The following is a 26,762-nucleotide window of genomic DNA, read 5'->3' as shown; positions in this document are numbered from 1 at the left end:
GCCGGGATAAAGGAGCGTGACAGATGTGTACAGTGAATTCAAACAGTTTAATGTAATTCCAAGACAAAGTGTGATTACATTTCTACACATATACAATATGCATATGTGAGTTTACAAATTTTAATTAATAACTCATTTCACCTCAGAGACCGAAAAATGATCAAAAAAGAAACTGTGAGTAACACGCTATAACGTAGTTCACCACGACGGGACTCCCCCCCTTCTCACCCTACAGTTAGTAATATTACAATTAAAATAACTATATTCTTCTATAATTTTTTTCTGTTAAAATCATCTCATAAATTTACAATGCTATTATTAGTTTCCAAGACTAATATAAATTCACTCCATTTTTCTACAACGAAAATGATTATTAATTTAGAAGCACACGACGTCAGGATGGAAAAACACAAGCAATTTTAGTAGCAAGGACTTGATCAGTTCAGAATTAGTTTCCTTGTAAAACATCCTAAAGCCAAGTAAAATATCCATTCTTATAACATACCTATAATATGAGACTAAGGAATAGGTTACATTTAGGTCTACAACACATTGGTTTGTCTTTTCAAAAAAAAAAAAAAGTAGACATTTATAAATAAAAAAGAAGAGAGGGACAATTCACATAGGAAAAAGAGGTACACGAGAAAATACTGTTGCACACAATAATTTTTCACACAGATTAACATGGATTAACACTTTTTATTACAGAAACCGTACAGTGAAGGAACACGACAGAGTCAAGGGCTTCCACAGGGTAGCTGAGATGGAGCTGAGATGGCCTGGAAGAGATGTGAGCTTGGGAGGGAACCCCGGTCCTTGGGGCTTGGGCCCTGGCCACTGCCCGGTGCATCTCCTCATTCTGGGGAGCGAGTCTCTCTATGCAGAGGGTCCTGAACGCGGGCAGTGGCCAGGGAAACGTTTCTACAGATCTGTTCATTCTATCCTAATGGATATCATTTTTGGAAAGGTGATAACAGTATCAGAGGCTGCAGCTCGAGATGTGTGGTCAACGCCAAAATGGGATGTAAAATGCTTGTCGTTCTGATTGGCTGCCCCCTTATCTATGCCCTTGAGGCTCCGGACCCAGAGAAGGGCAGGTAGCACCCTTCAAGGGCCTGGTACCAAGCCTTGCCGCTCCCTCCCCTACCCCATGCGAAGGAACAGCGTCTCACACAGGTGTGCTGGCCTTCGTACTCCAGGGCCGGCTTCAGCCTCTCCACACCTCCTTCTCCTCTTTCATAAAGCTATACTTGTCCTATCAGGAATTTGGTTTGAGATACTTACACACACACACACACACACACACACACTGGTTATCAGCATCTACATCTACACAGTGATCAACTATGCTAGAAGTTTGGCTGCCCCAAAGTTTGACTTGCTTGTCTACTTCATTTGGTTAAGAAAATACAGACAGAAGGTGAAGAGATGCTTTGGGAGCCAGAAATGATTGTGTCCTGGAAAATACACCAGGAAGCTTTCAATGAACACTAACACAAGAGCGAGCCAAGTGGGAGGGGGTTCCACATTCCATTCAGAAGTCACAGAAAGCTACCAAGTGTGGGCATGGTTAAGTCACTTTCCATTTCCCAAGTGTTTCCTTACAACCTGAGCTAAACTTTCTAGACAAGCAGTAGGCAAGCCACAGCCCCTGCCAGCCCAGCAGGGAAGTCTCTGGCAGCTGGCCTGACCTGACTGCCCGGGGGTCAAGTGGGCCCTTCCTGTTGGCTTGTGAGCTTTCTGGGGAGTCCAAGGTGCCTGGACATGGGGGCTGTGGGGATACAGAGGGGAGGTAGAGGTGGTCACAGGGACAGAGACCCAACACAGTTTGTGTGTGTGTGTGTGTGTGCGTGTGCGGGGGTGGGTTGGGGCAGGGAACCGCACTAGGAGAGCATTGGAAGGAAACCAGAACAAAGGATCAGGCCGCCCCTTCCCAGGTATGTTAGCTTTTCAAATGGAAGAAAGGGGTGGTGGTGGTTTGGCAGTTTCTATACCTCTAGGTTTTACAAACATACTATAGCCCCCAAGCAGGGATACACAATTCATTTGGCTGATTAGTGCAAAGGAAAAGACATGCAAACAGGAGCACAGAGGAGGGCGAGATGAGAAATGCTTGACAGTCACGTGTCTAACAAAACGCATGATTTCACTAAAGAGCTCCCTGGTCCAAGGTCCTCCCCAGTTTGGTTGGATGGGACCACAACCCAGAGACCTTAGCATCCTCCCAGCCGGCCGGTGGAGCCCTGCTCCCATCCCCAGTGTCTCGCTCTGACATCAGACGTCTATTTAGACTCCAGCTACCCCAGGAGCCAATCTCCTTCTCCTGCCCAGTGTCTGAGTAGAGTATCTGGCCAGTCCCCCGAGCAGGGCTGGGGCTGCTGGAGGTGGCATCTCCTCTCACATTGATTCATTTTAAATGAGTAAACAAATTAATGACAATGAACATGGGCCTGGGGTTGGGGAGGGGTATTGGTGGTGTTCTTGTTCTTCCCCAACCCCCAGAGACTCTGGTCAGGATGTTGCCAGGGACCCAGAAATAACAGCTGCTCCTTTGGGTCCGTGGAGTCTGGGTGCCTTTTGCCTGATGACCGGGAGTTTGAAGAAGTCATCAGTGAGCTACATATATGAACACGATGACAACAAACAGGCCAAGTTCCTTTTTTTTTTTTTTTTTTTTTTGCTGCCTTTTGCTGCCTCTTTCAAGTTGTTACCGGCAATGCCTCGAAGACAAGTGCTGGCTGCATGAAGGCACGAGACCTTCGTGGCCAGCCCGACTCAGCCATTCCTACTCTGGCCTTCCTCTGACGTCCTCTTGCCTTCATATGGAAACTGACAATGTGGGAAGAAACGCATGGGTCAGGCTACAGGACAGTTTATGGGAGAGACCTGCCCGCCTTGGGGAGACATGGGCTCCCAACTGAAGAGGCGGTCCCTGGGATCTCAAGGTGTCAGTGATACACAGAAGACCTCTTTAAAAGGAATGGTTTAAATATAAACTCTGAAACATGCTCATTAGGACGCAAAGCCAGAAGTCTCCTCAAGTCACCATGGTTACTCATTTAAAATGTGACTCTCTTAAAAGGCGAACAGCATTTTCCAGTAGCTAAAAACATACGCACTTTACACGTGTGATTCAACATCACATTGGATCACAACACAGAGATCGCCTTCTGCTTGCTTGGTTTAATTTCCGCTGTGAAGACGAACCACTTTCAGAACACACTTAGCAACCACCAGGTGAGCGTGCATTGTTCTTTTCAGCCCATTTAGAATCCATGGTCTTTGAAGCCCCAAGATCAAGCTGGCTACATGATTAAAAAAAAAAAAAATTAAAACCAGGATGAATGCCCACATTTGAGGTAATTATTGCCAGTAGGTCACAGTTTGTGTAAGATAATGTATCTAAAAGCTTTTACAAACAAAACAAACAAAACCAAAACTGAAACATCTATAGGTATTATGTCAGAATCTCAGAATACCCCTTGCCAACAACCAGGAGGAGCTGGGCTTGCTTCCAAAGGAGTTGGAAGTTCTAAAGATTCTAGAACTTGCGTAAACCACCCAAGAATTTAGACAAACAAACTTGGAACCAGTCAACAAAGAAGTTTAGGGAAAAAAGAAAAAAGCAACAGGAAGAACCCCCCCACCCCAATAACTGATTTCTAACAAATTCCTAACAAATGATCATAGATTAAAAAAACCAAACAAAACAAACCCAGAAGCACCAAATCTCATAGCGGATCTAAATTCTTGCCGCTCTTTTAAGCATCTGTGTTATCACAACCTCTTTTGTGGAATCCTGCAGTGGGTGGGGATTTGCCCGGTTTCTAAATGGTTGCCTCCTGCCTTCAGAGAGGGGTATCTGCCTCGAGAGAAAATTGTGTTCCTTCTTTTAAAACAATCATCTTGTCCTCCTTCTTTTTTAAATAGAAAGAAAAAAAAAGTGAAAAAGTTCCTGGACACTAGACTCACACATGGTACTTACAAATTTGGTGTGAATCCTGTGACTGGTCCTGACCAGGGCTGAAGAGTGGATCTGCCACAGGAATCAGAGCTGTCCTGGTATTTAACAAGTACAGTAAAAAATAGCATTTTGAAAAAAATATATACTTTTAGTATTGCCTTTCTAGAAGTAACTATAGGTGAGACAAAAGGTATCTTTTTTTTTTTTTTTTGTAAAAGAAGAAAACTTTTTTTTTCCTTTACTCTCTAAGAGTTTGTTGTAGCAGCATGGCTAAAGCTAGTTGGCAGGCTGGAAAGAAATCTAAATGGAAATCTACTGAGAATTAAAGAAACTCCCCTCCCCCCATCGAGATTCTTCACAGGAAGTCAAACTCACTTTGCTGCTTCTGCCTGTGTGCAGCTCGCACTCCTCTGCACAGAGTTTCTGCCGATGCCACAGGTTAGGGGTGGCAGGGGTGGGTGGGTGACACGCCTGAAAGGTCTTCTGTTGTACAGAAGCACAGAGGTGGTCAAGGATGGCTGCCACAGGCCCCATGCTGAAGCTGGGCAGCATAGGCAGGGGCCAGCCTGGCTGTCCCCTTCCAAGCTGTGTGTCCTCAGGGGTGGGAAGTGGTAGGGCTAGGAGCTCAGCAGGCCCAGAGCTCCCCCTCGGTAAGGGACCAACATTGCCAATCTCCGGGGCTGTCATAAAGACTCAGAGGAATGGAGACAACCAGTGAGCAATGCACAGTGTTTGGCACACGGGACATGGGAGTATCTTAGTCATTGGTCACAGGGCTAACAAATGAAACAGTCAAACAGAGGTCACATCCTGGTTAAAGGTCTGATGACAAAGAAACTGACTGGCAAGTTGAGGATTCTGGACCACTGTTACAATCTCTTTCCTTGATGCTCCCTAATCTGGGATGGCTGGGGCGGGGCTGAGAGGCTCTGTGTGAGTCTAGAGAAGGGAGAGCAGCCCACAGATACTGCTGTCCCCCACAGCAGGGGTCCAGTTACATCCCACTGCAGGCCTCTCCAAGGCAGTGGTGCACTCTCACAGCATCTGAAGGGAAGCACAGAGCTGCAGCCAGCTCTCTCTCAGAACTCCTACGGGGAAGGCACTGCCACACACACATACAAGTCCCAAGCACAGGATGCTACTGTCACGTATCGCCCCATGCCTGGAGGAGGTCTCTCTTGTGTCTGAAACCCAGCCTGCCATCTTCTGAGACTGGCCTGTGGAGGGGAGACGGCCAAGTGTTCAGGCATCAGAGAGGGCAAGTCCTGTCACCTGCAGCCCAGGAAGTGGCTGAGCTACCTGGTGGGTTGGCATCGCTCCATCCCCAGGGTGGCCCACCCTGTGACAGCAGCATTGAAGGTCACTACTCCTTTTCTCTCAAGAATATGAGTGCAGGCTTGAAATAAACACAATTCAATTATTTTAAGGGAGAGGAAAGACAAGGATGAATGGAGTGGCATCAGCAATTGTGTCATTATTGCCCAGAAAGGAATTAATGAGGGAAGGGGGTGGGGTGCCATTTGTCTATCTCTGGAGGTGTCTTTGAGAAGGGGTTCTTTGGCTAAAGAAAGGAATGGCTTTGCCTTCCTTTCCAAGGTGGTGGGGGGCATCTCTGGCCTGCTCAGTGGTGAGGCCTCCCCGCTGGATCTCTGCAGAAACATGTCAGAGAGAAACACACACACACACACACATACACACACACAGAAGAAGCTCAGCAAGTCCCTGGGGCTGCAAGAAATTGGGGCAGAGCCACTGGGCTGGTGCCCCGCACTCCCGGCCTAGGCCTTGCTGTTCACGGAGGGGACCTGGCTGTTGGCTTCTTGCAGTTTTTCATCTCAGCAGCTGCTCAGCAGGCCAGCAAGGGCAATAATGGTCCCCTAGGACCCTCTGCCCTTGGCACCACCAAGGAAGACCCTGGAATGCAAGCGGGACCCACGCTTGTCCTAGCAACCGGGAACCATCTTGTAATACTTCCTCAATCCTCCTCATCTCCTCCCTCCAGTTTTCCAAGAACATCTGCTCTACTCACTCGTCCACAACGCATACCACCCATGTCATCTGCCAGGAGCTCAACTTACAAAGAGGGTTTGCGATTCCCATCATGACAGCGAGCTGAAGGAGTTGTTAGCAGTGGGTGCTAATCTCCACATGTCACCCAATGTCTGACACCCTGGGGTTTTAGTACCCCAAAGAGGACACGGCCCAGCTGGTTCCTATGGCCTGTGAGCCCCTCCATTTCAGGACAGCCAGTGATGCAGACAGACCCACACTGGTGTGTCCAGATCCTTCTCCCTTTGAATTACCCCTAATCACATGCTGCCCTCCTGCCTATTGGCTTGCTCATTCCATTCCCTGGAGAACACCCCAAATGTCACAAAGTGTGACTCATTACAGAGGCAAGTGTGTTAACACCTGGCTGCATCAGTTAGAACTCAACATGCAGAAGCCACTGGACCTGTGGATGACACAGTGCCAATTGTTTGTCCTCTACATCCTGCCCTCAATCGGAACTGCCGTCTTCCTCGGGTGAGGCTCCTCCTGGGCCAGCACCGGCCTGGCACTAAGGCATGTGCCAATGTGGGTTGGGCAACGGTGGAGCCAGCCAGCTCCACTTTCTTCATTCACGGCTGGTGGTTTCCAGGTTTGGTGCACAGGATGCCAGCGCCCATTACACACAGCACAGAGTCCAGTGGGGGCAGTTGTGGGCCCTCGCCAGGCTCCCTTGTTGGTTAGCCATATCTGAGTAGCTGCTGGACTCCATTCAGGAACTCTGGGGTCTCACCCCACTTGCCACCCAGCGTGGCTCCCTCTAGTGGTGTGCTAGGAGCGAAGGGGACACAAGGCAGGCTGAGCAGGGAGAAGCTGGTGGCATGGTTATGGACTACAAGTAGGAGAGGGAAGCTAGAAGGTCTTGGGGAGGTGCCCCTGACCTGTCTGTTGCTCTCACTTTAGCTCATTATAGCCATGGGGGAGCCTTTTGCTCTGTGCAGACAGGTACAAGTCAGACTCCAGGTGTGCTGATGGGAAAGCAGCGGGGCTGCTGTGGGCAGAGAAGTTTCTTCCGTTTTAAGCATCAGCGATGTGGCAGGCCTAGGGTGCAGCTAGCAGATGTGAGAAGCATGGAGAAGTGGGGTCTGGGGTTCAAGAAGTCATGCAGGGGCTTGAAGACTCAGTGCTCCCCACCTCCGCCACAGCCATGAGATGCTTCATCAGGTCATGGGAAATTGGAAACTGGGGGAAACATATACAGCGGAGACCACCCTGCAGGTGCCTGGTAGGGGCTGAGCGCAGCCCAAGGCTGTGCTGCCTCTTCAGGCTTCCATGCCACAGTGCAGCTCCCGTCACGGCTCTTTGTGGAATACAAGTGACAAGGACTGTTTCCTTCTCGCCTGACAAAGCCGGACATCTGTCTGTCCGTCCAGTCTACTTGACATACTCACAGATACATCATAAAAGTAAGTTTAAATATTAAAGGGAAAACAGAGATACCTGGTATACATGTGCATTTAAAACCCTGACTAAAATATCAACACGATGATCATGATCACAATTACAACGGCAATAACAAAAATAATTAGTACAATATTATCTTTATGAGCAGCATGGAAGTTTCAGTCCTGATCCGGAAGAGGAAAGAAAACAGGCCAAAGAGTAAGAAGCCTCCAACGTAAGCAGACGAAAGACTTTTCTTAAGATGGTAGGAACATACTGTGTTGTCTTTCTTCCCTACAAGATGGGTTCTAGAAAGGGCTGGAACTGCACTGTGCTGGGGAGCCCAGGGTGCCCCCCAATAAGGCAAATTGAGGCTTATCCCTAGGTGAGACTGGAGCCCTGACTGGCAACTGCTGCCATCTGGCCACCCAGAATCTGTTAACAGGTGCTGTACAGCAGGTGGTTCTGGGAGGTCTCTTGCTCTCACCTCTTACAAGTGAACTCAGGTTAGGCACCCCCTCCCCATCTCTATGTAGCTGGTGTGGACCACGAGCCCAGGAGAGGGCACCTCCCTGCCTTCCCACCAGATCCTGACACGCTTAGTGATGCCACCCGAATAGCCTTCCCTCCCGGAGCAAGCCCTACAAATGAAGCGTTTCCAGTTTGGGGATCTTTCTCTTTGTGAGTGAGAATTGATGATGGAGTAGGGAGTGGAGGTGGGGAAGTTTCCAGAGTTATTTCACAGCTAAGAGCTAAGTGATGGCTTCGTTAACTAAATCAGGGTGGCTATCACTACAAAAATCTTTCACAGTAGCCAGCTCACAGGGACGGCAGAGTGAGGAGGCAAGCAAAGAGGATGAGGATGGAGCTGATGAGACAGGAAAGCTCTCTTTGTGCCTCGGAAGCTTGATGAAGGGGGTCCTGTGAAGACTGCACAGCGATGGTCACCTTCTGAGGCCGCATACCCAGCCTGATAGCCTCCCGCGTCCCTGTGTTTCACAATTGTTTACTATGCATGGAGGGCTCACTGCCCCACCAACTCCCCACTTCACCGGCAGTGTTTAGAGCCTGGAGTAAGCCCAGGACGCATGAAAGGAGCACACGAGGCCGGGGGCAGATTTCTTTGGAAATGTAACTGTCCCTTGGGAGGGTCCTCCCAGCAGGGCAGGGCCCCTGGGCCCTTGCACCTCCCGAAGCGTCCCTTCAACCTTCTGCCCACCAGACCCCTCCGATACTGAAACCAGAACCACAGACGTGGGTCACGCGTGAAGGAAGAACTCAACAGCAACTGGAGGATGGTAGTTGTCTATGGAGGGGAGGGGTCGGGCCAGAACACAGAATGTAGCCCCCGGGAGCTGGCAGAGCTCCCTGTATGAGTGCGGGACCAGCCTTCCTCCTTCCTTCCTCACTGGCCAGGCGGGAAGGAGGGGGAGTCCCTCTAGGTCTCTGCACATCTCCCATCCCCACCTTAAGCAGAAGTCAACTGAAAACCCCCAATCAATTGTTGCACATGCCTGCAATCATCAGCTCCCACGCGGCTCGTCCCACGGACTCTGTCCTTCCAGCCGCTGCCGGCTTCCCTGACATCCGTGAGCTGACAGCCCAGGGGAGACAACGGGCACGAGAAACCAAAGGGAGAAAGGAGAGACCAGAGTGAAACGTGTGACGACAGCACAACAGAAGAGCTGAGACTGAGCGGCGAGCCTCAGCCCTGGTTCTTGGAGTACCAGTGGAAGTAAACCCTTACACCGCGTCCGTCGTTTGCTAAGGCACTAGGAGGGAACGAGGCGGAATTGAGACTGCGCGGGCCGTGACAACGGTGCTAGGAGGAGCCGGGTAGGGTGGCCAGGGCCCCTTGTCTGGACCCGCCACATTGGTGACTTGCCTATGTTCTATCATTTTGTCTCTTTGTGCAATTACACGGAGGAATCGTCTATTGGTATCATCGGGGGGTGAACACAGGTAGAGGATTGGGGGTGCAGGGTGCTACATTCTACTTGGGCGTCCACCATGAACGCTAGCCCTACACTATGGGACTAGGGGCTGATTAAAAGAAGAAAGAAATCTTCGGGAAAAAAAAGAACCCCAAAGTTTGCAACACACATTAGTAATGACATTTGAGGCATAACATTGCTTAGGGATTTGTCCAGAGTGCTCAGAGACGCCGCCCGCTCCTCATGGGAGTGTGGGGGTGCGGTCTTCTCTCAATCTGGCTGGCCCCCCATCATTCCTGACAAAGCTTTGCCAACCCCAGCCCAATCACGAAATCAGCCTCCTCAGGCTACAACCATGACATTCTGGAGGGGGTGTCGACTCTGCAGAGGTCTGGAAAAATCCCTAATTCTCATGATTACTTAAAAATCTATTGGATTTCCACATGAGGTGCCCCTGACAGCAAAGTCTTCAATGTCAACTGCTGCCATATGAAAATAAGCTTTGAAAAGTTCACAGATAAAGTTCTTCTGACACTGGGGACCCCTTCTGGAATTTTCCTGTGGCTCTCTTCTTCTCCTTTCCAGTTTGGTGCAGGATGGGTATGTGAGCTGTGGTTTTTGTTGTTGACTTTTTTTTTCCTTTTTCTCTTCTTTCCTTTTTTTTTTTTTTAAATAAAAAGCATAGATTTCCCCCTCCTGAATCCCTTCCTTTTTAAAATGTTCTCTTCTTTGCTCTAAGTCTTCCCACTTCCCAGTTCAAGTTTCAGTTGCATCCCATCCCTGTCCCCACCCCCTCCCCCATTTGCATTGTTTGTGTGCGGTGGTGTCTTCAGTATAAAAAGCCAGCTCCTTCCTAGGTCCCGGAGCACCTGCCCCTCCTCTGCTCCCTCTGCAGGGCCCTCCCAACCCTCCCGCCTCCCCCCTCCTTCCAGTGTTTATATGTAAGGGTACTGGTTGACCTTGGCAGGGCTCAGTGGGTATCCAGTGTAGACGGTGGAGGCTGGAGAGGCGCTGATGTAGGTCTGGTGGGCAAACTGGGCCGGATACTGGCTGGGGTGGATGGTTGGAGAGGGCAGGACCCGGGGGCCCATGCTCACGGGCACCTGGTGGACGATGCTGGCCGGATAGGCAGTGTGCTGCACGGGATGGCGCGCTGAGCCTTGGGAGGCCACCAGGTGGGCCACGGTGCCAGTGGAGCCCAGGGCGGCAGGCGCCGTGTAGGTGTAGAGGTGGGGCTGAGTGGGGAGGTGGGCAGTGGCGGCGGCCAGGTGGGGATGGACGGTGCCATGGCTAGGGCTGTTGTGCGGGAAGGAGTAGGGCGCCTGAGCCATGGTGGGAGCGATGTAGGCCTGCTGCCGTCGGTGGCTTCCGGCACGGTCCGTGGTGACGTGCTGCTGGGCCTGTGGATGGGAAGCACTCAGGAGGGCTGCATGCTGGGAAGGGGGTGCAAGGGAAGGAGATGGCAGGGGTTGAAGAGGAGTGGTGGGCGTGACCAAGGATGCTTCCTTCTGTGACGCAGTGACAATGAGGCTAGGCTGAGTGGGGTGATTCCCAGGCCTGGTCTTCACCATGTGGACAAAGCCAGCAGCAAGGTTAGCAGGACCCAAAGGACTCCTGCTTTCTCACTTGTTGAGAAAGTTCTGGAAGCCTGGACTGGGAATCAGTGCTGTTTGGGATTCTCCCGGCTGTCTCTTACCTGGAGAAGCTGAGTCATCATAAAGGGTCAGAGGCTAGCACATTCCTCCCTGGATTGGGGTCTCTGGGATGCGTGCCTTGCCCCTACTCATCCGCACTAGTGAGTCGCATTGCAGAGCTCTCCCTGCTGTCTGACCTTCTGCAGGTGGGGGAGGGGGAACAATCTGTGGGCTTCTATTTTTAGCTCCACACCACATGTAGAGTGCTTGGTAACATTAGACAAGTCACTTTGTTGTCTGCTCTCCGTGACCCAGTGACAGCAACTTGCCCATGAGTGACCCAGCCTGGCCATAGTCATTGGGGTGTCACTTGGCACACTTCCTACTCCTGGCTGGGAGAGTGTGAGGGGGCCACTCCAGAGGCCTCCTCTGAGGCTCTTGGGGGCAGGTGCTGGGCAGGGATGAGGGAGGTGGGGGATAGGGAGAATGGGGCAGGGGTGGCAGCACCCCCTGAGGCTCTTGGGGCAGGTGCTGGGTGGGGTGGGGTGGGGTGGGGCTCACCTGGCTGAGATTCAGAGGCTGTTGCTGCTGGAAGTGGGGGCCTGGCCGCTGTTGCCGGTAGGCGATGGCTCCAGATGAGCTCCCTGAAGAGTGACCGCTGGTAGAGGTCACATTGTTGGAGGACTTGGACTTGTAAGAGGACACGTGGTGAGTGGTGTTCACTGTAGCTGCAAGAGAGAGAGGTCACAGGTTAGTAGCCTGGAAGTTGCTCCCTTCTCAAAGTGACCTTCCAGGAGAGGATGTGACCCACTTCCACACTGGCCTCAAGAGGTCCCCAGGCCCAGCAAGGTCGTGGCCTTGACCCTGGAACTGGCAGCTTTGATGTGTGTATTCCCTTCGTCTAGAGGGTGGGGGGTTGGGGCTGCAGATGAGGGGACGAAGCTAAGAAAAAGGGGGATGGTGCAGGAGGAGTGAAGTGAGCTGCCACCAGGCTGGACCTGAAGCTACCCTGTCCCCCGGACTCCTAGCCATGTGGCTTCCAGTGTCTGGGAGATGGCTGTAGATTCCGGTTTAGTCTCCTTGGTGGGCAGCAATGGGGATTCCATGACATTGTGCCTATTGGAGGTGTTCAGGGAGTGACTGAGATGAGCTACGGCAGCTGAAACAGCTGCTTGGGAACCCTCTGATCTATTCTCTTCACCTAGGGCAGGATGAGAGAAAGGCAGCCGGGCAAAGGCATGAGAGTTGAACATGCCCAAAACGAAGGACTCTTCCCTCAGCACTGACCAGAAGGTCCTAACTGGAAGAGCTCCCTCCTCCCTAGAGATGCTTTCTGGCCAGCAGATGGCACCACAGCCTGGGTGGGCCTCAGAGTGCACCTTCTAACAGGTGCCAGGGTGCTGCTGACACACTGTTGGTGGGTGGGCCACAGCCTCAGTGGCTGGCCAGAGACTGTCAGAGTGAGGCAGGTGACATACTAGGTAGGATGGCTCCTGGAGACCCAGCTAGGGACAAAGCACCTCTACAGAGGCTGTTTAAACCCATCCAACCATGACTTCCTGAGTTGCTGCCGTGTCGTGAGAGTAGCAGCTGGTGAGGGTAAGGAAGTGGAGATCGGGCAGCAAGGGGTGGAGAGTCACCTTCAGGTCAAGGTCATGCCCAGGTCAGGTGTCCAGAAGACCTGATGGGCAGGTATAGACAGGCCCAACGCTATGCTGAAGTGGTCTTGTGCTCGCCAAGTCTGCCCCTAGCGTTGTCCCATGCTCAAAGAAGGCAGTAGAAGCCAAAGGGCGGCTCTGCTTGACGGGATGAGGCCGAGCTGAGGGGGGAAGATCACAAGCCTCCCCTCCCTGCCCCGTTTCACCCTCCTTAGCTGACTTGAGCATGTCACTCATGGTGCCCTGCATTCAGTGAATCCTGGAATGCGTCCAGAATACGTCTACCAGCTGGATTTCTATACCACCACAGCTACAGTTCTAGGAGCTCCATGTTCTGCAAACCCGGCCAGACTTCCCTATTACCATCTGGTGACACTGAAGAATGACAGAGGGCACAGTTGCACCCGGGGGCTTCTCAAAGGCCAGGGTCCCTTGTCCTAGACTAGCAGGGGTAGGGAACCTTTTTTCTGCCAATGGCCAGTTGGCTATTTCACCTATCATTCATAGGCCATACAACATGATCAACTTAAAAATCAGCCTGCTATAGATTCACTACATTTTCAGACCTGTGTGCAGCTGCTGTGACAGGGCCAGACCACATGATTCTAAGGACCTTGTATTCCCCATCCCCATGAACTCGAGTTGAAAAACTTGAAAGAAGTTGATAGGTTAAAGAGGTTTCCCTGCGACAACTCCTTCTGGTCAGTTTCAGAGTTCAGGGCTCTGCACCTGTGAGCTCCCAGCAGCAGGGACTCCATGCGACAGGCCCAGGTGGGATGGTCACACTCAGGATGACGTTACAAGAGAGTGCCACCGTTCGCCTGCTTGGCAGCCTCTCTAGAAACCAGAGCTGCTTTTCTGGGACCTGTGTCTAGCACGGCTGCATGAAAATCAGCATGTAATCATGACAGACAATGTGAGAAGGGCCTTTGGTGCAAGGGACCTGGGGGAACCTCCACCGCATAGAAAGTCGCTGTGGATACAGGATGGTGTCTCGAGGACAAGAGAACCCATGTGAAGTGTTTGCCACGAAGGACGAGGTGGCAAGGACTGGTCATAAGATACCCTGAGGAGGTTAAGCTACATCTCTTGTCTGCGAGCAGCAAGGATCCAAAGCATTTCCCCTGGGGCTCGAGTTAGCTCAGACGAAAACAAAAAGCCTACAACAATCTCATAAGATAGCCCGTGGGGAGTCATGGTAAAACTGGTGGGATCTGGCCATCCTTGGGGTAGAGACTGCTCCATGTGAATGGATCATAAATAATAAACAGCAAGCCCTTGACTGAATTGGGGTGGATCGATTCTATTGCAGTTCTCAGAGTGATGGAATCAAAGGTTGTAAGGCAAGAGAGAATGCTGATTAACTGTTGACATGGAGAAAAATGTCCCTTCCCAGGCCCTGGCTTTGTCAGGTGAGCAGAGGGAAAATGGAACCGGGGGATAGGAGGCTGTGGTGGACGCTGGAGGCAGAAGGGAGCCTCGTGGTTCCCCCAAACCACCACCTGCCCCCTGGAGACAGAGGAAGGCTGCTTTGCTATGGAGGGTGATGATGACCTGAGCCCCCACATCTGACTGTGCCTTGGCATCTGGGGTCCCTCCCTGCCACTCACTGAATGAGAATCCCTAGAGGAGATGTCTCGGAATTGCCAGTTTTCTGGGAGAGTTCAGAGCCAGCCTGGCGCTGGTGCAGTATATCTGCATTTAGGGACCAGGACCTTGAAACCCAATGCTGTGGGCAGGCCAGACTCCATTAGACCCTCCCAGGCCCTCAAAATCTCAGGGGTGGAGGGCTTTTGTAGTCTCACAGTACGGTTAAACCAAATTGAAAAGTTGCCAATGTTGGTTAGAAGGAGTACTTTAGTACTCACTTAGCTATCAGGCCCCTGTGTTGGAGTTAATTCTTCCCCTGCATGCAGCAAAAATACTAGGCATACGTGCTGTTTGGGTCCTGGCTGTGAATGTCCCTTCTCTGTTCCAATTCTGACTTTCAGGGTACGTGATGGTTAACTGTGTTTAAGAAACATCATTGAGCTTGGGGAAGTTATTACTTGGGCCTGCAAAGTGAAGAGGTTAGGGTGTGACAGGAAGTGAGCTTGACAAGGCCTGGCATTTCACCTGTTATTGTCCATGTAGGGGCAGGAAATGAGAGCTGGGTCAGTGCAGCTGAGTCCTGAATTAGGGGGAAGGTGCAGAGGGGGCCGAGTAATCAACGTGGCTACTCCTCCTGCAGAGATGAACCGAGTGATGATGAGTTGGTGCTGAAGGTTGGTCTCCTAATGGCTAAACAGGGAGAAGGGGTAGGATTTTCTGGTCATGCCTTGCTCAGTCTTCCCCTGTTTGGAGAAGACCCCTTAGATCAATGTGGCCTCCAGTGTTTGAAGTAGGGGAGTGCTTAGAGGACAGATAGGCTCCACAGCCTGACCCTTGGAAGACTCAGCCCTGTGGGATTAGGTTAACCTCCCTGGACCTCCATGCTTTTACTGGTAACACCGGGGACACACTGGCAGCTAGCTACAGATAAGAGTTGTCATAAGCCTTAAATGAGTTAACATACAGACGGCTTAGCATGTAGCATCTAAATCTCAGGAATGGAGACCCTGGCACCTGAAGAGATTAGTATTAGCCATGTCAGCTACTGTTTGTGTCATTATCCCTGGATTCTGCCCCTTGTGGAAGCTGATGCTCAGGAGCAGGTGTCTGCTCAAGCTGTGACAACGGATTCCATCCTCCTGGAAACAGGAGATTGGAAGCCTGAGAATCACTTGCTCTGAGTCAGGCAAGGACAACTCCAGCGGTCAGCCATCTGGCTACTGCGGCTCTGGTCTCAGGAGACCCAGTGCCTAGCCTGTCTGGGATTGTCCTGCCGACTCTTCCCTCAGCCCTGCTTCTTGCCAGTGAATTCTTTGTCTTAAGTCAAAGTAGAGTTCACTCTATGGCAAAAGAACCCAAGAGACTAAGAAGGCCAGGGGCATTCAGCCCATGCAGGGGCCCCCGGAAAGGACAGTGCTATGGGCAGCTGGATGGCTATACAGGTAGCATTCATGCACACCTTGTGGCTCAGGGGCCCTGATGCTCCTGCTGCTTCAGCTGGTGTGCCTGCAACCGCCTCACACCTGTGTCTGCAACCGCCTCACACCTGTGCCTGCGCACATCACCTGGGCAGCAGGATGCTGAGGCTGCCTGCCTCCCTGTGTCTCCCAAACCCAAGATGATCTTACAGTTAAAGGAGAAATGCCACAGGGGAGGGCAGGTGTCACCTTGCTCGGGAGGGCACTGGGCAGTGTGTTCCAAAGCTCCATCTACAGCTTCAAGGCTTTCATAAATTCCCATTTAAATAACTCAAATAGGTGTTGGCACTGTGGCATCATTGCATAAACTAACGCCTGAGACACCGGCATTCCACATGAGTGCCAGGTCGAGAATCATCCAATCCACTTCTAATGCAGTTAGTTCCCTGTTAATTGTGGCTGGGAAAGCATCAGAGAATGGCCCAAGCATTTGGATCCCACACCCATGCGTAGACAGGGATGGAATTCCTGGCTCCTGGCTCTGGCCTGGTCCAGTTCCAACTTCATGGTCATTTGGGAAGTGAGCCAGTAGATGGAACATCTCTAACTCTGCCTTTTCAAATAAATAAAATAAATCTTCAAAAAGATGGATAAATAATATAAACGATGATACAATACACACTTGACAGATATATCCTTTGTAAATATTAAAACCCAAAAATGTGTGCTGGGTATCGTTTAAAACAGTTCAAGGCTGTGTGAGTGGGAAAGTGGACAGGCCATTGGCATGCAGAATCCTGTGCTGTGGAGTGAATTACTCTGCTTGTTTCCACAGCTCCTCTTTACTACTGCCCTAGGATGTTGCTTCCAATCAGGGCTTCTGCTTTGTCAGGGTAGAGGAGGGGTGGGTGGGTGGGAGGTGTGGGGCGTGGGCTGGCCACGGGGAAAGTGAGTGCTAGCTCTCTCTAAAGGCTTGTGGGAAAACAGGCTTTGCTTTCTTTCCCTCACAAGGGTATCTCACTTGGGAAGCCTGCAGTCTGGCCCATGCCAACGCATGTGCTGGCATCTGGCCCTGTGTGAGGGAGCAGCGGGGGCCGAGGGGGGGCCTTGCTCCTGAAGGTAGGGCCTCCTTGTTCAGGGAAGAGGCCATGCAGATTCTGTCCACACAGCTTGGCAGTGCTGTGTGCATTTCTCTGGTAGGACGCAGAGGCCACTACACCCCCTGCCTGCATGGTCCCCTGGCCTATGGGATGGCAGACCTCTGGGAACCTGCACTAGCTGCTTAGAATTGTGGGGACCAACCAGGATGCGAAACTGGAATCCCTCCTAGGGGTGGGGGCTGTCTGACCTGTGGGCTACAAAGGCCTCTGACCTCATCTTGTCTGGCCCTGCCAAGGCAACCACAGGTGGGACTCGGAATTCAATCAATCTACAGTGGGCTGGTTTTAAATGGACAATTATGTATGTCCCACGAGAAATGTTATAACTACACTTGGCAGAAAAAGGATTCCTCGCACCTGTTTTAGAGAGTGCAGGGCTGGCTGTGTTTAATGAACATTTCTTCCAGGGAAAGGAAGATAGCTGGAATAACCAGAAAGACAGGGACAGAGTGTCTGATGCCAGTGTCTGAAAGTGAGCTAGCACCTGGTGTACTGCAGGAGTGCGCAAGAGGCAGCGGCTGCTCGTGCTTCCCCTGCATACAGAGCCTTGTGGTCAGCTCTAGGAGTGCTCCCTGGGACCCCAGCCCACGCTGGGAAAGTCCCTAGAGACCGCACTGCTGAACTCCACTCTTCACCCTTGGGGGTAGCACCCAATGGCCCACGACCAACGGGCCTTCCAGGTGACAACTTTTGAGGTCCTTCTCGAAGACTGACTTTTGTAACCAAGGAAGTCTTCCCAGCAATCGCACTGCCTTTCCTTCTAAACAGTCCCACTGTTGTGATATGGCCTGGCCTGGGTGTGTCTAGTGGTGTTTTGGGGCAGAAAAGTTGAATAGGAAGATTTCTTCTGGGCTAGTCAGTTGCCAAATTTTCCTACTGTGAGTAAGAGTTAGAGAAATGCTGACTAGATGCTCCAGGAGCCAGGGTGAGCCAGCAGGCTTATTCAGGTTAAAGTTCAGCCTTTACTCCAGGGCGCGATTTGCACAACAAGCCCCTTCTTAGGAGTCTCTCCTACAGCACTAGTGGGGGCCCATGGGAGGAAACCACTTCACCCTTCCAGCACCATGCAGGAAGCTTCTCCCTATACTCTGTGTCCATGGCACCCCCAGACCTGCCTGCCAGGGAAGATGTGAGATGTCAGCTGGGAACTCTCAGCCCGGGTAGCATTCCAGACCAGTGGGTAGGAATCGGATAGTTTTATTGTACAGGCCTCCACTTAGCCAGCCGCAGAGCCATTGCAAAAGGTAGGCAGTGAGTGCAGAATTAAAAGAGCAAAAGGCTGCTGATAGCACACTTTGTTAGGCACGACAGGAAGGCTCATCTGTGATAATCAGACACTTTCTGTCTCACTGGCGCTCGTGTCTCGAGTGGTGTGAAAGAGGAAAAGCAGCCTGCGTAGGGACATGTTCCTGGGCTGCGTGGCCCCGATTTACCTGGTGCCAGGCTATCGCACTCCACCAGCACGTCGCTGGCCTGGGTTTTCAGGGGTGGCACGATGATGGTGCGGGGGTTGCCAGTGCAGTGGTTCTCCACGCTCCCCTTGCTTTCGAAGGCATTGGTGTTGCTGTGCCCGGCGCGTTGCTGAACAGAGTAGGGGCTGGTGTTGCTGGAGGAATCCGAGTACGGAGAGTCGTGGACCGTGACGCAGCTGATAACATTTTTCCTCTGCTTGGACACAGTGCTGGGAAGGAAAAGGCAGGGGCAGGAGTGAGAACTGAGAGAAGGTTGTGAAGAGAGGCGTGTGGCAGGAGGACACACTGTGCGTGCAGGCGCTCACTGCCTGTGCAGCTAGTAGTGGGGGCAGCTGTGGATGAAGATACGTGTGAGCCGCTGGTGCTGGGCCCACGGCTGCTTCTGGAAGCTGCAAAGGGGGTTTTTCTGGGAAGGTCTGGACCCTCCTGCCGAGTGTGGGAGCTCAGCAGAACTGCAAAGGTGCCACCTGGAGCCCAGAACTGTGTGCCCACCTCTTCTGGATCGCCCAAAACCTGTGGGGAGACCCAGCAAGAAGCAGGCCGGCTGAGAGCTCAGGGCAGGAGAACAGCACTGTGGAAAGAGAAATGAGATCCAACAATGCACAGCTCTGAGCAGGGAAGGTGACACCCCGGGAGCAGGACACAGCCAGCACGCAGCTGCTCAGCCAGGCATGGAATGAGACATTGAGATGCATCAGCTGCCCCCTGCCAGCTCTCTGCTCCTAGAGTGCTCTGTGGGATGACTGTGAAGGCCACCCAGGACCCCAGGAAGGCCCTTCTTAGGCTGGCCTTGCAGCTGTCACCCTACCCAGGCTGTGAGTCAGAGAAGAGCCAGCACTGCGCAGGGCCTGGTGGGAAGGCTCCTGCTGGGTGGGTCCTGAGAGGGAGTCATTCTAAATTCCCAGCCTTCAGCTGATATGTGCAACTTCATCCAGTGATAAAGGAGGAACTGGCTGGGGGTAGCTTTGGCCAGCATGTTTTTTGCACAGAGCTATTGTTAGTGTGGTCTGGGAATCAATCCTGTCTGCCCTCAAGTTTAGCAAGAGACAGGTAGGATGACAGATGTGACATTTACTGCTTATAGTGTAAGGTTTTAAAAATGGATGCTCTTCTATTTTTATATATTGATCATTTATTTTTAAGAAATCACAATTGCCTAAGTAAAGTGATCTGAGCTAATTTGGTAAGAGAAACAGCTGAGATATATGAGTTGGACAGAATCATAACACACTCTCAAGGGAACTTGACAAAGGTCAACAGCTAGGCCAGGCCAGGCTCTTTCCAAGGAATCTTGCCCATCCCAGGTACAGCAGATAAGTGGGCCAGCTCAAGGGCCCACAGCATCTGGGAAGGGGGCAAGTATAAGGACTGAGCAGGGCTGTTGACCTGCAAGAGGCTGGAAGTGTGGAGGAGACACCCAAGGGATGGACGGATCCTGTCCCCAGTACCAGACCTACTGATATCAGGGACAGACAGTTCTTTTCATGGCTGCACACTCAGTCTTCTCTGGTTCAAGGAGTCCCAACTGTGTCTGTGAGTAAGAACACAGCCCCAGTGCCAGATACTTGACTCCAGGACATCCAGCTGCATGCCTACTGTGTGCAGGTGACAGGACAGTGGGTGGGCTCAGCAGTAAAATGTGGGGAATGACAGTGAGTGCCTATATCATATAGGCTGCTTTTCAGAACCAAGCGAGAGAATAAAGTGAAGTGCTTTGGCTAGTGGGCGACATATGGTAAGTATCCTGTGAAAGCCAGCTGCCATTATCATCACAGCTTGAGTGTCACCAATCAGGAAATCCAAAATGTTCTACAACCTGATACTTTCTGAATACCCACATGACGCCTCAAGTGGCAAACTCCAAACCTGACCTCATGTGACAGATCACAATCAAAACATAAGTGCACTAAAAATACTGCCTGAAATAACCTTCAGGCTGTGCATATGAGGCACATATGAAATAAAGATGAACTTAGTGTTTAGACTTGGGTTCTAGCTCCAATAAATCTCATCACATAGATGCAGATGTGAAATACCAAGGTAGGCAAAGAGAATTCTATCAGGGTAGGGACTTGCTGGAAAAGCTGCTTCTTTTCTAGTCTATGAATAAACCAGAAGATTGATACAAGAGAAAATTAGGATCCATCAGTTAGATATCTTGGAGGTCTATGCTAGGTACTACAGGGAATACCTGTAGAAAGAAATAGAATACCTGTCTCTGCCCTCGAGAAGATTAAAATCTCAGTGGGAGACTGTATAAAAACATGACAAGTTCAACAGTAGAAGCTTTAAAATAGCAGTTAAAGAGAATAATGGATGTCACAAAGCCCTCCATGATTAACTGTCAAATGAGTTGTAACAGATGATAATTGTTAAGAACTCAAAAGAAAGTGAGAAGCGAATTGGGTGCATACATTTATGGCTCTTCTCATTAACTTAAGATAAAATAAATTTTAATTAATAAAGACTAATGCTGCCCACAGATAACCCTTTAAATGAAAAAGTACAAGTATAAGCCTTATTAGCATGTGAAAACAGGTTTGCAGATGAGGTTAAGCTAAATGCAAAGTTACCGTGTGATCCGTAACTCCAGTCCTAGGAATGTATCCAGAGGGATTCAGAGCAGAGACTGGAATGTCAACACGCCAGTGTTCATTGCAGCACAGTCACAACAGCCAAGCAGTGGAGACAACCCAAGGGTCCACCAAACACACAGATAACAAGCAAAACCGGCACATCTGTACAATAGGACACGATTTGGTAATAGAAACAAATGATTTCTGATACTTGATGCAATATGGGCCAACCGTGAGAACATTAAGAGAAACAAAAAGACAAACATTGTGTGATCCCAAGTAGGTAAATTCACACACATAAGAAATAGATGAGAGGTTACCAGAGATGGGGAAGTCACCACTTAACAGGTATAGCATTTTGGGGCTGTGATGACAGGAAGGTTTCTGAGACAGATAATGGTGATGTATACAATCAGTGCCAATTTGCATCACTAGGGTTATATACCTAAAAACTGTTCAAATGTCAAATCTTCTGTATGTTATATATTATGCAAAAACCTGAATTGTATAGGGTGTGCACTACATCTCAAATAAATAAAAGTCCATAGGCGCATTCAGAACAAAAAAGCAAACAGAGTCTTGGGCAGTACAGATACCCAGCACAAGGGCAGGACAGACACTGAGGTTTGTCAAAAGAAATATAAAGTAAGATGCTAGGAAAAGGTCCCTGGGCTAAGAAAATAGGGACAAGGAAACATAGAACAGTAAGTTATTTTGGAAAGCTGAGGTAAGAGGGAGTAAGGGGTGGGGAGGGGTGAGGAAGGAGGGGAAGTAAGGTAGGGAGAGAGGCCGGACTGTTCGAAGAAGACAATGATTTGGTGGGCATTTGGTGCAGTGGTCTAAACTACTGCTTGGGATGCCCATATCCCATATTGCAGTGTTTGGGTTTGAGTCCGAGCTCTGCTCTTCATAGCAGCTTCCCACTAATGTTCACCCTGGGAGGTAGCAGGTGATGGCTCAAGTAGTTGGGTTCTTGCCACCCAATGTGGAAGATTCAGACTGAGTTTTCAACTCCTGGCTGTGGTCTGGCCTTGCCTGGCCTTGGCTGTTGCAAGCATCAGAGGAATGAATCAGCAAACAGATCTCTTTCCATCTCTCTACCTTTAAAAAAAGCAAGTAAATGGATGTAAAAATAATATGATAAAGATGAATGAAGTGTGAGCTGTCTGTGAGTGGGGTGGGAATGGTCTATTGTATAACATAAAAACCCCTCACCTCCACTCCACCTCTGGCACTGGTAAAAAGTGCTCCCAGGGTCAAGGGAAGAACTAGGAGGCTGCTACTGAACACAGAGAATCATGCTGCCTTGCCCTGCACTCATGAATTTGGTCATGGCACTTTGGAGTAAAGCACACACACAGCGGTGCTTCTCGTCATCACACAAGACGTGGGCATGTTGTATGGCAAACAAAGTTCCGGGAGTGGGAGACTCACTGATGACAGGCTGGCTCACAAGTGCATCCTGGGACAGTCCAGGCCTGGCTCTGCTGCCCTTACCTGACCTGAAGTCTATTAAGGACAGAGGAAGACATTACTCCCATCATCCAAAAGTCCACTATTAGCACCCCTTGAGGATTTATTATTGCAGGTACATCAAATAGGGTGGCTCTAGCAAGCCACAGGCCTTCCCGCCACAAGGTGGTCTACGTTGTGGTGTCTTCCTGCCTACTGACGACTGTGGGATATAACTTCCATAACCTCTTGCTTACAGCTAGGAAACCCCGGTGCCTAAGGAACAATCACAGACAACAGGGTTTAATGCTTATTTACTTGCCTTTTCAGATTTACAAGTGACAGGCTTAGAAAAGGGTGAATTAATATGAAGGCTGTTTTCAATCTTTTCTATTGTTAGAAATCTCTGCTTTCCCCAGATACACTATGCAGATCAGAGAACAAATGAGAAGCTGCTGAGCTCACATTTGAGATCACTACTGGGGATTCTTTAGGCTCATGTTTCTGTGGCTGTACTACTGGGATTCATCCCACTGCTATGTCTAATTATTAGTTATAGCTTATCAATTCCATTAAGGGGTGGCTACTGGAAGTGAGATAATGATGAGAGTAGGATGAGAAATATGTGCTTTAATGGCCTTGACAGAACATCATTTCTGAACAAGGAACAAAGCTCTGTGAGCTCACAATTGCATTGTGTTGTCATGGCAATAGATGATTTTCATCATTCGAAAATGATGAAAAGAAATGAGGAGCTAACAAGTAAGGAAATCACTTGTAGTGGAAGAAAACATTATCTGAGGCTCAGACACAGAACTGTGACCCTGGCCAGCGGGGTCCCAGCTGGACTGGACTTCTGATTTCTGTTTGCTAATCTCAAGTCAATTTCATCCTTTAAGACCAGGATCAACACTCATCTCCAATAAACTTCCCATGATTTCTTCCACTGCTTGGATTTCATAGCCATAGCTGCATGCCAAAAAAAAAATCATCTTCTTTCAGTTATTGTGACACTTATTACTAAATGCTAATTGGATGTATAGTAGTATCTGAAGTGCTTGTATTGTTTCATCCTCACGGAAGGCTTTGGGCACTTCCTTGCTTGAGATCTCAGAGCAGATGGGGCAGACAGGGTTAAACTCCCCACCTGTGCTCTTTCTCTCTTTTTTTGAAAAAAAAATTTTTTTAAGTTCATTTATTTGAAGAGGCAGAATGACAGATGGGCAGTGAAGGGGGACAGAGAGAGGCCTTCCATTTGCTGATTCACTCTCTAAATCCCAGGAGCCTAGAACTGCATCCAGGTCTCTTACATGGAGAAGCGGGAACCCAAGTCCTTGGGCAACTGCTTTCTTCCCAGGTGCATGAGCAGGAAGTTCACCGGCTATTTTTTTTTTTTTGCCAGTAATTAGGTTTATCATTTTGTTAACGGCACAGCATCTGAATCTCAATTCTGCTACTTAGAACCTTTATCAGGGACATTTTTCTGGGCCTTAATTTGCTCATCTATCTGGTGGGAACAGGAACGTCAGCTCTGCACTTGCTGTTGAGTGTTGAGTGCGACAGTGTGGGTGAAAGCCCTTGGTGACCAGTCACTCTGACTCCCAGCCCGCCTCCTACATGCCCTGCAGCTCTCATCAGTGGCAGCTGCTGACCTTGTGTCTGCCCTGGCAACCAACAGTGTCACACATGTGTAGTCAGGAATGATTTTGCCTGGGCATTAAATATACAAAAATCTAGGTCGTGATCTCTGGTGCAATTAGGTCTAAAAAGTTGGCTTTGCCATTATTTGTTTCACTTTGGTTCCAAAAGACAAGTTGGTGGTAGAGGTGCTGCCACCTCTGGGGAGAAGCATCAGTTTGGACCCTCCAGGTGCTGTGTTGAGGTGAGGTTGAGCCACACTAGAAGTCAGAAGAATTGCAGGCAAAATTATAGGGCCAGCCAGAAAACTAGAAATCCAGAATAGCCATGGGGAGCAAATCAGAAATGAAGCCAGGGAGGTCAACACGAAGACATCCATGGGTGGGAGAATTTGGGATTAGGAAGCTGTGGGATGTGGTCAGGGAAGCAAGGGCTCCACTGGCCACGCAGGAGCACGGGAGGGCTGAAGTCGCCCTGCAGCTGGACAGCAGCCAGGTGGCACTAGGGCTGCAGCCTGGCCACTCCGGGCCTGAGGCTTTCCTTTGAGTATGTCAGCAACTCCTGACAAAGCCCACCGTGTCTGTCTAAGGGCGATGCTCCAGCAACCTCCCCTTCATCCTGAAGCCCCTTCCCTCCATGTCTTCTGCTGTCTCCCCGAGACATTTCCTCTTTGAATTCTTGCTCTCATCCGCCCACTGCTGAGGCTCTAGCCAACCACCCCCTGGGCTTGAGTTTGCAATCCTTTCTCCTCACTGTAGATCCACACCCATCCAGACCCTTGGCTTTAAAAAAAGATGCTTCCTCATTGCTGTTTCCTCAAGCTACATTCCTGTTGGGTCCCTATGGAGCTTTGCTGGCTTTTATGGAACTGACAATTCTGTTTTGTGTTATAATGACCTGTATGTATCATCTCTTGCTTACTGCACAGTGAGCCTCATGGGGACAGACTGCCTTATTTATGTAGGAGCCACAGCACCCACTGTAATATTGCACACCAGTGCAGCTGCTGCCTGTTTACAGTGTTATGTCTTTGATTTCTGCAAACTGCTCATCACACGGGCCATACCCCTCCCCCACCCTCAGCTTTCATTTCTTATTCCCGAATGTCATCATAATAATGGGACTGCAATCACACAGTGGCCCCTTTATAAATAAAAACAGCCACTGGCTTCTCAAATACACTCTCTTACTTTCTCAGGTCCTTAAACATTTTCTAAGGAAACAGCCATTTTTTCCCCCTCTGCAGAAAATGCTATTATCACTGTTTCTTATGCCTTTGTGACCATTTTCTGATCTTAGCTGGCAGCTCCTCCTCTCTACAAGCTGTCTTGGTTCTGTCTTTGCTGTCCTGGCCAGTGCCTTTCACTTGCCACTTGGTGACGCCACAGCATTGGGCAGTCCACAGCCTGGCTGTAGTTGTCTGTCAACTGTACTTGCCCTCGGCTGCTGCCCTTGCCTCCCCAGGGACCCTGCAAGTCACTCGCATCAAAGGCTTCACACTTTGCCAAGCACCACAGTTCTGCCTCTTCCTGGGGCCTCTGGGACTACTGCGGAAGCAGGTGCGTGCTCTGGCTCGACTTTTTGCTCTCAGCACTGTCAGTTGTCTGGCTGGAGAGATGGCTCTTTCATCCTCCTTTCCCCAGACGCACCACTCAGTTCTCTCTGGAGCACACACAGAGAGGCGATGTCAACTCAGATCTTATACTTCAAAAATGATGTCCCAATCTAGTTGATTGTCAGACATTTAAATGGTGTTTGCTTTTTTCCATTGGTGGCAAAGTAGTGCAAGGTTGTTTGCCCCTCTGATGACCAGTGCTATAAATCTGTGGACAGACTGTTTTAGACCAGGGTCCTGTCTGTGTGAAAGGACTGCTGAGCCCACGGGGGCATTGAGTTTGTGTTCCTGGGTGGGGAGAGAGGTGGAGTACTGGGAGGTGGTGGATGAAACAGTTTTTAAAAGACACACACACACACACATAGACAGATCTTTCATTTGCTGGTTCCTTTTCTATATGGTTGCAATGGCCAGAGCTGGGTCAAGCTGAAACCAGGAGCCAGGAGCCTTATCTAGGTCTCCCAACAAGTGGCTCCTGCAATTGAGTCATCTGCTACTGCTTTCCCAAGTGCATTAGCTGGGAGCTGGTTTGCAAGTGGAGCAGCTGGAACAGGAGTTGGTGCTCTGATATGGGATGCCTGGCATCACAGATGGCAGCTAACTCCACTGTGTCACAACTATGGCACGAAAGACTGAACACTGATTCAACCTGGGGTTGGGATAAAAAAGGTAACTGGGGCCCATCCTTGGAAGAGGCAGGTGAGGAGTAAAGCAAACTTGGCTATCAAATATGTGCATCCCTGTGCTTGGCCTCACTAGCCCAGTGTACTTTCTGCACCAATGCCAGGACCAGAAGTGTTCCACAGTCTTCTCTGGAATACACTAGAGCTAAGGTGAATCATCCAACAGGAAAGAGGATACTTGAATGAGAAACCCCACTTCCCAGCCACAAAAGCCAAAACCAAAGCATTTCCCTCTAGAGATGGGAAGGGAATGCCCCCTCCAGGACTTGCTCATCAGTCTCTCTGTACATTCCATAATGACCTTAAGTAGGAGGATTTATTATGTAATCAAAAGGCTTTGTGATCGCTAATTAGTTACATTGTAGCCATCAGGAACGTATAACTCAGACCTGCCGAACTGTGAATGGTGGTAAGCCTGGTACCCAGCTGGGGGATGCCTGCTGATGGGCAGTGCTGGGCTGGGTAGGGACAGGCCTCCTCCCCCAGCCCTTGGCTCTAATGCTGAGGAGTCAGAAGACTGGGGTCAGGAGACTGCA

The 26,762-nt window shown here is 50.1% G+C and overlaps 1 protein-coding gene across 3 annotated transcripts in view; it reads right to left on the bottom strand.

Annotated features, from left to right (window-relative positions):
• Nucleotides 1–28: 28 nt before the first annotated feature.
• The window catches only part of HIPK2 (homeodomain interacting protein kinase 2), a 174,251-nt gene continuing 147,517 nt past the window's right edge, over nucleotides 29–26,762 (bottom strand). For 2 of the 3 annotated variants that reach the window (XM_041002164.1, XM_041002165.1), the window contains exons 13-15: nucleotides 18,224–18,471; nucleotides 11,526–11,686; nucleotides 29–10,730 (exon numbers count right to left, since the gene is read on the bottom strand). In XM_041002164.1, coding sequence (XP_040858098.1) covers nucleotides 10,266–10,730; nucleotides 11,526–11,686; nucleotides 18,224–18,471 — 874 coding nt within the window. In that variant the 3' untranslated portion in view covers nucleotides 29–10,265. Of the gene's footprint in view, nucleotides 10,731–11,525; nucleotides 11,693–18,223; nucleotides 18,472–26,762 lie in introns of all 3 variants that reach the window. The other variant, XM_041002163.1, reaches the window with a different exon arrangement.

Source organism: Ochotona curzoniae, unplaced genomic scaffold (genome assembly GCF_017591425.1).
Source record: "Ochotona curzoniae isolate NIBS_2020 unplaced genomic scaffold, NIBS_Ocur_1.0 scaffold_2476, whole genome shotgun sequence".
Classification (NCBI taxonomy): domain Eukaryota; kingdom Metazoa; phylum Chordata; class Mammalia; order Lagomorpha; family Ochotonidae; genus Ochotona; species Ochotona curzoniae.
This window is presented reverse-complemented; position numbering and strand designations above follow the sequence as displayed.